Genomic DNA, 9,505 nt, shown 5'->3' with positions numbered 1-9,505 from the left:
TGGCTCGTACACAGACCCATTGAGCATCCCTATGTGTCTCTCCTTTAGACACAAACACATTCCCAGCATTTCAGCCTGCTTTGTGACTCGGATGCTGCCACAAGAGACGCAGGATGAAGTGCCGTGGCAAACGCCTGATCGATCCCAGGTATCTTCCGTGTTTGGGACTTGGGCATAAAGCTTCCTGAGCTCAGCCTTGCGGTGACCTTTATTGGCAAGTCCCTCGGCTCTGAATTTCCCAACAATTTGTTGCCAGGGTTTGGTACTTTAGAGCTATTTATTGTCTGCTGTGGAAAACAGCATTGCAGGGAGCCCCCCAGGAACGCAAATCGAGGGAGGCAGGGAACTGCCAGCTCTGAATAGCTTTGCTGTTACTGAAATCCTTGTCTCATGCCCTGTAACCCCAGGGAAAACCAGCTGGGCAAACTACTGAAGAAAGAAGCATTTGCTGGATTTATTAACTATTGATTAGGCAAACTACTGAAGAAAGAAGCATTTGCTGGATTTATTGACTATTGATTAGGCAAACTACTGAAGAAAGAAGCATTTGCTGGATTTATTGACTATTGATTTTTTTTTATTATTATTATTTATTTATTTTAGTACCATAAAAAGGTTTCTGCCACTTCTGAAGTCCCAAGATAATTTCTGGCACAGGTTACACAGTCGGTGCAGCTCACACACATAACATGGCATAGATAGCATCCTGCAAGGACAGTAGCGATTTGACACTCTCCCCCGGTGCTGGGGTACCAAAGAGCAAATACAATTTGTACACCTGCCTTTCATGAAAGACTCTGATCAATACCTCCTGTAAAATCGGCAGCACAGCTGTAACTTTTCTTTCCTATAAGGATATCAAATTGAGCTTTTGCCTTTATAAAAGGCAAACACATCCTGGACCTCACAAACAGTACCCTCGAGTTGTGAGCAAGACATCCTGAGGAATTTCCTCTACATAGTGTGGGTTATGGTTTAACCATTTTCAGAGCACGCTCAATACAGTCTATAAACATTATAGAACCCCTTATGGCCCCCCCAGCAAAGCTAGATTTTCAGATGTGTCCAGTCTGAGCAGCTGCTCTGCTTGAGACACCTGGGGTCCCCATGGCTGCAGCCAGGCAGCACGGGTGGGATAGCTTGGGACAGTTAGGGGTCTCAAGTGGGGCAGGTCAGAGGCAAAGGCTCCTCCTGGGTGGACACTTGTGAAAATGCTAGCCAGAACGTCTCAGAAGTTACTGCTTTCTCAAGAGAGACACACATGCAACCTCACTAAGGTTAAGAACAGTTGGTGTTCTTCTCTGAACAACACCTCTCAGCCCTCCGAGCAGGAGGGGTACATCTCACGTTCTTTTAGAACAACTCTCTCTCCACGTGGTGGGATCGTCTCAGTCCTTCTGGGAGAAGGGAAGCAGACATCCGAGCATAGTAATGCTCTGCAAAAGAGGAAAAGATTCTTCCCTACTCAGGAGAGGAGTGTGGGGGACTTGGACAGCAAGTCACAGCCTCCTCTGGAGTACAGCAAATGTCCGGGCAAGATGGGAGGGTGCTCTTGGCCTACCAAGGCCTCCAGAGGCTGCAGGAGGGTTTCAGTGCTGCTTGTTTGGCTGGGGGCTGGTGGGTGGAAGGTGATGCAGAAGAAGAGCCAGAGTCCTTGGGCACTGCTTGTGACCTCTGGAAATGGCAGATGAGCTTCATGCGGGTTTCTGTGCTTGCTGAGTGCAGAGACAGGAACTGCAGAGCTTCCTTGAGGCACCAGGCATAGCCTTCACAGTAATCCTGCTGCAGGCTCTTGGCAGAGGCTGCAAAAGCTGCGAGGGCAGAGAGGAGAGAAGGGTTACACAGGGAGGCTCGGGCTGGAGCTTTGCCTGAAGGGAGGGGCGGCAGGCATGGCTGGGGACGTGCTCACCTCGGCTGTATTTCAGGTAGCTGACAGTCATCTCCAGGATGTCTGCTTTCTCCAGCTTGGAGTTGGGCTGGTGCCTCTGGAACTCCTTCTCCAGGAGCAGCTTCAGCTGCTCGATGCTGCTGTTAATCCGATCCCGGCGCAGTTTCTCCACCAGAGGTTTCCTGAGCTGTAACAGAAGGTGGGGAGAGCAGAGTTAGCGGCGAGCCTGCATCCTTCCCGGCTTTATCACCTGCTGCTGGGGCGGCTCAGCCCTCCCCGGCTCTCTGCCCTCCCTGGCTCCCTGCCCTCCCCGGCTCCCTGCCCTCCCCGGCTCCCTGCCTTCCCCGGCTGCCTGCCCTCCCCGGCTGCCTGCCCTCACGCTCAGCAGATACTTACTCTGTTCTTCTCTTTGGGCGTTAGGATTTCCAGGGAGAGAGCAGTGGGTGCCATTATCCTGAGTGCTGGTTTCAGCTGGGAGCTGCTGGTTCGCGGGTGGAGAAGGGAGCAGCGAGAGCCTCTATTTATACGCCCTGGCTGCATACAAATGTCTGGAGCCTGAGCGACTTTGAGTTTCCCACAGTCGATAGCCAATCCCTGCGTGCCCTGGGACAATAGAGAAAGCATCTATTACAGCATGGCAAATTGACTGTGAATTGCCTGGGGATAATACCCCAGCTCCCAAAGGAGCAGGTGGACTGGGGAGTGTGGGACACAATAGGGCTTGGCATTAGGGCGCTGGGGTAGGAATGTGGGAAAGCGTTTGCTGCATTATCATCCAACTCCTGCCTGATGTTGGCGACCTCGACATCTCAATGTGCTGCCTTTTCCCAGGCTGTGCTGAAATTAAGCACAGAAGACTGATCCCTGGGAGAGATAATGCTCTGTGCCCACGACCAGAGGAGAGAGAGGCTGAAAAGGCAGAGCTGCAGAATTAGAGGGACTAAAGCCTTTCATTGACATTAAACCGTGCTTACATGAATACAGTACCAGATAATTTTGGGGCAACTAGGGGCTAAAATTGAGGCAAGAACCCTAAAACCAATTTGTGCTGAGGGTTAGCTTGAAATATTTCACTCTCCATTGTTTAAAGTCCCCCTATAAGCTATGTTCAGAGCTCTTCCTTGCTTTTGTTTGGGTAATCTGGGCTTTCCCACTGCAGCCCGTGACATGTAGTGATTGTGGTGCCCTTCCCAAACATGTCCTGTTTGATTTCATGCCACTTGGTGAATGCCTCACTCTGCCCTCAGTCTCCTAAATGTATTTTCCCTTTGCAGACCACGGAGGTACAGTGAGAAGTCAATGTTTGCCTGTGACTTTGCTTGTAAGTGGAGTGTAAATAGAGGTGCTGGGGAGGCTGTGGCTCTGCTCAGGCTGGGGGGTGTGCCATGTGTGAGCACAGGGAAGGACCAGGGAGGCTCCAGGGTTGAAGCTGCCTGTTTGAGGCTCTTCTCCAAGCAATTCTAGGTTACCTGCTCAGGTCTGCTGCTGCTGCTTCAGGTACAATCCAACTCAAACCCAGGCACTTTTAAGGTATCCCAGGCACGTGAGGCCCTGCATTGACAGCTGCCCAGTTGTGCTCTCTGTTTCAGCTGCAGGATCTGTGGAGCTCTGTGGGTTTAAGTGGGGTTGTGTGTGGGCATAATCTTCTTTTTCCTTCCTGCATGTTCCATGCTCAGGGGCTAGGACAGGGAGTAGCCCCAGGCTGCTGCTAGCAGGGTTTGATGACCTGCTCCTTACTCCCTGTTTCCTCTGTCTGCCTTTCCAAACCAGGAAGGAAACTTCATTTCACAATCAGCCTGTGTCACCTGCCCTCAGCACTCCTCTCCTTAAGCCAGGGCTGGAAGCTGTGGGTACACAGCACACACAGGGCTGTTGCATAAAAGGATATGATCCTGCAAGGGATCAGCCTGTAGCTAGTTATTATCCTGCAGCTACCAAAGCTCCTGCCAGCTTCCAGGCTTCTGGTGGCAGTGATGTTCATCTTCAGCCTGCCCACCCCAAAGGTGTTTTACCATCAGATGGATCCTAGAATGCTTTGGGTTGGAAGGGACCTTTTAAAGGTCATCTAGTCCAACCCCCCTGCAGTCAGCAGGGATCACTTAGGGGGGAACAATTCTGATGGCTGGTTATCAAAGACCTCTGACTGAACAGGGAGGAGGACTCCGATCCAGCATCAGCTCCCTGAATTATTTTGTCAGCTTGTGATCAGCAGTATTGCTGGCAGCCAGGGCAGTCCCTGGCTGTGTGTGCTTGTGCCATTATTGGAGCTTGAAGTCAAGCAGAGGGCTTTGTGCCTCCCTCTCAGGGGGTGACAGGAGAGGCAGGGGACAGCAGGTCCTGCCCCGCACGGCGCGCGGAGGGGAGCGCTTGCAGCAGTGGGCACCGGGGGCTGGGAGGGAAGCTTTGACCCAATTTCCAGTCCTGGAAATACGAAATGAGTGGTTTTAAATAAGGCCATCCCAGCCCCAGCACAATGGCCCTGGACTCCAAGGGGCTAAAGCAGCTCCCCCTGATTAAAGCATTATCCCTGCCGGGGAGTGCTGGGCAGATGGTGCAGCAGGCGTTGGCTTTCTTCTCAGGCCCCGCGGAGGCACACGTCCTTTGTGGGCAGTTTAACAGGGTGAAGGGGGAGAGGTGGGAAAGCCTGGGAGCTCTGGGCTCACACCAGCTGATGTGAATGGTGAACCAGGCATGCTGCCTTCAGCCAGCACTCCAGCAACACCCACCCTGGGCTCGCCAGCTCCTCTCCCCTTCTCTCTGCCAGCTGAGGAAAGACAGCAAAGCAAACTTGCAGTTCCCACTCTGCCTGCTGCCTCTACCCTCTGTACACTGCTGATGGCTACCAGAGAAATATCTCCTCCTCACCCTATTCAGTGTGACTATGACCTGAAAACTTAGTGGCAGCAGTATTTCCCAGCTGCTTATAGAATGGTGGGAGGTGGAAGGGATCTTAGAGCTCAACCCCCCTGCCAAGGGGACCTGACCTAGGGCAGGTCACACAGGAACACATCCAGGTGGGTTTTGAGCCTTCAGAGGAGGAGGTGCTTCAGAACAATACATGATCTGGGCTAAGGCTGTCCCTAGAGTGTATTTGTCATGGAGCTGGGTGCAGCCATGGGTGCTCTGCAAGGACTGCAGTGAGGAAAGTGTTAAAAGTCTGAAAGCAGTTTGCCCACTTGGAGCTTTTTAAGGACTCATCAGTTAGTGCCTGAAACTTTGTCATCCAAGTCCTTGTCACTGTCCTTCACGTCCATGGGAGGAGCTTGTTGCCTCTGCCTCTCACTGCAGAGGCAGAATGAAAGATTGATTGTCTGAGGCTCAGGGTTTCCCTGGTTTTGGAATGAAGGATTAAAAGCAACAAATGGCCCAAACCTGCCAAACACGTGGAGCTGAGCAAACAGTGGCACAATGCTGCTGCTTTCTTTGGAGGGGGGTGTGAAATCTGGAGCCTCTCCTGTGAGGTGGCAGCTCTGCTGTGGACTGAGGCTGGCCCTGTGTCTCTGTAGGTCACATCACAGCCGTGAGCTGCATCAGGAGGATGCAGCCTGCCAAATCACAGGTGAAACAGGGAGGAGCCTCTGCTCTCACTTGGTGTGTGGCCAGGGAAGTGTGTAAGGGGAAACAGCAATCTGTCAGGAGTTGTCAGTCTCTGTGCTTCCAGACCTCCATGGCAGGCAGCAGTTGTAGCTGCTCCTAAGGCAAGAACCACTGTGGTGATTGCCTCCAACTGTAGATCTCACCACTGCCCCCTGAGCTGTGCTGTGCAGGCTGTGTGCCACAGACAGCTCTGAGTTGAGGAGCAAGCAGAGAGGAGCCAGGGAAGATAAGCAACCATCCAGCCCCAAGGCTATCATAATAGGACTTGTGTCCATCATAGTCCATAGGTAAAGCACCTGGAGGACCACGAGCCTGGAGACTGGTACTGGGCTATGGAGCTTGCTGCTTCTGGCTTGTGGGTGATGAGTGCAGCCCAGGTGCAGCCACACTGCACACTGCCCAAGAGCTGCTGCTGTCACACCAGTTAGCAGCCCTCTCAGCCCATTGATAGGTAGCTTGCCATGGAGGGGGCAGCTCAGTGTATTGCAGTGCAGCAACAGGTCTGGAGGGAGGTTGCCCATCAGAAGAGTCCAGGAAGCCAGAATTTCTCTCTGTGTTACACGGATTTAAAGGCAGTGCTGCCCTGGGGCTGCACTGAGGAGGAGCACACAGCTTGATGGCCTAAAGCTTTCCTTTCTGATAGCTTCTGAAGCATTTTCAGTTGAGAGCATTTCCTACACCCATGGCAGCCTGCCTCCCAAGCCCTCTGAAGGTGTTTCTACAGAAATAATTACTTATTTTCCCCCCCCTCCTGCCTTGTGCCTTCCCTAAATGGTTCCAAATCTTTCTGACAAGCCCTCTCAAGACACCTATTTAGTGTCAAAGAGCATAACGTTCCCAAGTTTTAAAAGGGCTCTGGCATAATACTGATGGATCAATGTGCTCCTTGGGAAAATAGCTCTCCAGATGGTCCATCGGGACAGGAATTGCTGGTCACCACAATGCAGAGCCAAAGAGCAGCACTAATGCAGGCTGTTGTGAGGCACGCTTCCTTTGTGCTGCCTTTCAATGTCATCAATGGGCAAGAAAGTGTGGGAAACTCCGAGAAACTCAGGCCCACACTCTGAGGTTAATAGGGGCTTTGTCAGGGGACTGTTCCTGGGCTGTGGGATCAGCATAATAAACAACATCTCCCCTAAGGGTGGGAATGTGTTGGGAGCAGGGGAGAGTCACCCCGGGGGAGAGAGGAGCTGTAAGAGGCTTTGTGTTCAATTATTAGAAGTGATAATAATTAATAAATTGTAAACATAACCTTTGCTGTGCTCAGGCTGGGGAGACCAGAGGGCTGCCTTTTGGCTCTCAAGTAATTGGTAAACTGAGGCCCAGAGGGGCAAGCCTCTGCCTGCTGGAAAAGAGAAGCAGTGCACTTGCACCAGCCCCGGATCAGACCCCCTGGAGTGAGGGGAGGCTTCCTGGTGGGGTTTGCCTCCTTCCCCCTGCCCACAAAGGAGGTGCTTACTGCTGGCCCACTCTGCATCTCTGTCCACTAACAGCTAAGCAGGACCAGCCCCCCCCGGCCAGAGCAAGGGAGTGGTGTGGTGTCAGCCTCGGGGTGAAGGAGACTCAGACCTCCTGCTTGGAGTGGCAGCAGCTGTGCCTCTCCAGGCTCAGCCCGATGGGGGTGGCAGAAGTTCTGGGCTTAGAAGCTTGCTATCTCACCTGAGTTGTTTTCCCAGCCTGTTCCTGTGTGAGCCTAGGACCAGAGGGACTGGCTTCAAACCCAGCAGGCTGCAGTTTGTGCAGGTCCTCTTTGGTTTCCTTTCCTCTTTTCTCTTTGTGCTGGCAGCTGTAAGCGACCTGCAGCCAGGCTGCCAGCTGTGCCGACTTGGTGACTCCTACCTGCAGCAGGTCCCTGCCCACACAGCTGCAGCAGGTCCCTGCCCACACAGCTGCAGCAGCTCCCTGCCCACACGGCTGCAGCAGGTCCCTGCCCACACAGCTGCAGCAGCTCCCTGCCCACACGGCTGCAGCAGCTCCCTGCCCACACAGCTGCAGCAGCTCCCTGCCCACACAGCTGCAGCAGGTCCCTGCCCACACAGCTGCAGCAGCTCCCTGTCCGCACAGCTGCAGCAGCTCCCTGCCCACACAGCTGCAGCAGGTCCCTGCCCACACAGCTGCAGCAGCTCCCTGTCCACACAGCTGCAGCAGGTCCCTGCCCACACGGCTGCAGCAGCTCCCTGCCCACACAGCTGCAGCAGCTCCCTGCCCACACAGCTGCAGCAGGCTCCTCCGTGCCACAGGAGACCCTTCCCAGGCCCCTCTGGGGCACAGTCAGGCTGGGGTCTGCTTTGGCTGAGCCTGAACTCCCCCAAACCTCTTACCCACAAGCTGCCTTACTTAGGCTTGGATTCCAAAAGCCCAGGCATGGAGGAGCAGCTTGGCTCCCGCTGGCATTCAGAAGCTTCTGCTAGCTGCTGGAGCCAAGCTGAGCACAGCAAGGTGAAGTGGTATTTTTTTTTCAAGATCTCTAAGCAACCACAACATCTAAAAATACCTCCTGTGAATGATTTAGGAGTTGGTTAGGAAGAGCTAATCTCTCTGTGGTGTTGGTATCAGCCCAGGAGGAGCTGCAGAACCAACCCCCCAGCCCGTGGTGCATTGGCAGAGGGATGAAGAGCACTCGACCAGCCCTGCATTCAGGGTAAGATAATGGCCCAGATGATTCACAGCACAGAAGTGAGGTGCACCAATATGTTCCTGGCCTGGCTGCCTGGCTTTTTGGGCCCTTCCCTATGTGTGACAGAGGGGCTGATCACAGCTGAAGTGGGGGCTGGCCAGGGACAGCTAGCAGGGTTTGAATGCACTTTGATCTTGTCAGCAGAGCTGAGTTTGCTTCGTGCTTAGCCAAGCAGCCGTTTGCCCAGGTCAGATCTTCAGGGTTTCCTTTTGTGTAAGGAAGAAAAGCAAGGAAACTTGAAGGAAGCTTTGCAAGGGCAGCTTTCCCAGGGAATCTGAGGAGAGCTGAGCTGGTGACCAGTGGTGGTTAGTGCAGGAGGGATCCCTGTCACCTATCCAAACCAGTGTGTACCTGTGCTGAGGTTGGAGCTTGGTGAACTGATCGTTTGTGCTAATGTGAGTCTGGGAGTGACCTGTCCCCACTGAGCACCGGATGGGAACTCCTCTAAGGCAGAGTGAGTGAAAGCTGTTGGGGAAGGGCTGTGTTTTGGAGGGACTGTTTGTATTGCAGGTGCCCAAGGGTGGCTTCAGGATGATCTTCTCATGCTCCCCAAGGTGAAGCTCGACAGGGCTCTGGGCAGCCTGGTCTAGCTGAGGGTGTCCCTGCTTACTGCAGAGGGAGTTGGACTGGGTGACCTTTGAAGGTCCCTTCCAACCCAGACCATTGTATGATTAAAGTACCTTCTGAATCCCTTTTTGCTTGCTCCTCTCTGTGTGGCTGTGTGGGAGGTTGCTGCTTTGCAGGGTCTGAAATCCTCTGCTGCCAAATGCATATCACAACTCTAAACTGTGTACTGGAGTGAGGGGCTCAGGAATGGGACATCTCCTGAAAGCTTCCCTTCTGCAGGAGGAGCCTGCCTGCCACACTTAATCCAGAGTGGCATTTGAATAATGTCAGACCAAGGGATTAAAGTCTGAAACCGTTTTTATGACTAAAACCATTTTTATTGTGTTGTACAGTGGAGACATCAAAGCTGAGCATCACACAGGATGAATACATCACAACTTTATAAAAGCTTTCTAAGCTCTTTAGCATGTTCAGTGAATTAGTAGTGAGTACTTAATGCCTCCCTCCCCCCCTCCTCCCCCCCTAAGGTATATCCCAGGTATTTCCTTTACAAAAGGCATCAGTTCCCCCTCAGCTGAGAGCAGCACACACTGACATGGAGAGAATCTTCCCAAGAGCTCTCTGTTACCACCATCACTTCCTGTAAGAAGGAGTAACTAAAACCAGCAGAGGACCTTCAGAAGAATCAGCATTCCTTAACATCTTTCACTCACTCAAAAGGTAAAGGCTCAAGAGTCTCTTTATGACACAAAATACATTCCTCAAAGTGCTCCTCT

The 9,505-nt window shown here is 52.8% G+C and overlaps 1 protein-coding gene across 1 annotated transcript; it reads right to left on the bottom strand.

The window, feature by feature from the left end:
- Positions 1-570: 570 nt before the first annotated feature.
- LOC137451008 (transcription factor HES-5-like) lies at positions 571-2,401 on the bottom strand. The gene is made up of 3 exons (XM_068158075.1): positions 2,285-2,401; positions 1,910-2,075; positions 571-1,811 (listed from the first exon to the last, which is right to left on the bottom strand). The coding sequence occupies exons 1-3, from the start codon at positions 2,336-2,338 to the stop codon at positions 1,558-1,560; spliced, it is 474 nt and encodes a 157-aa protein (XP_068014176.1). The 5' UTR covers positions 2,339-2,401; the 3' UTR covers positions 571-1,557.
- Between the last annotated feature and the right edge of the window lie 7,104 nt (positions 2,402-9,505).

This window comes from Melanerpes formicivorus, unplaced genomic scaffold (assembly GCF_026170545.1).
Source record: "Melanerpes formicivorus ecotype bairdi unplaced genomic scaffold, bMelFor1.0.p_v2 SCAF_39, whole genome shotgun sequence".
Lineage (NCBI taxonomy): Eukaryota > Metazoa > Chordata > Aves > Piciformes > Picidae > Melanerpes > Melanerpes formicivorus.
The sequence above is the reverse complement of the archived record's forward strand: the minus strand, read 5'-3'. Positions and strand labels throughout refer to the sequence as shown.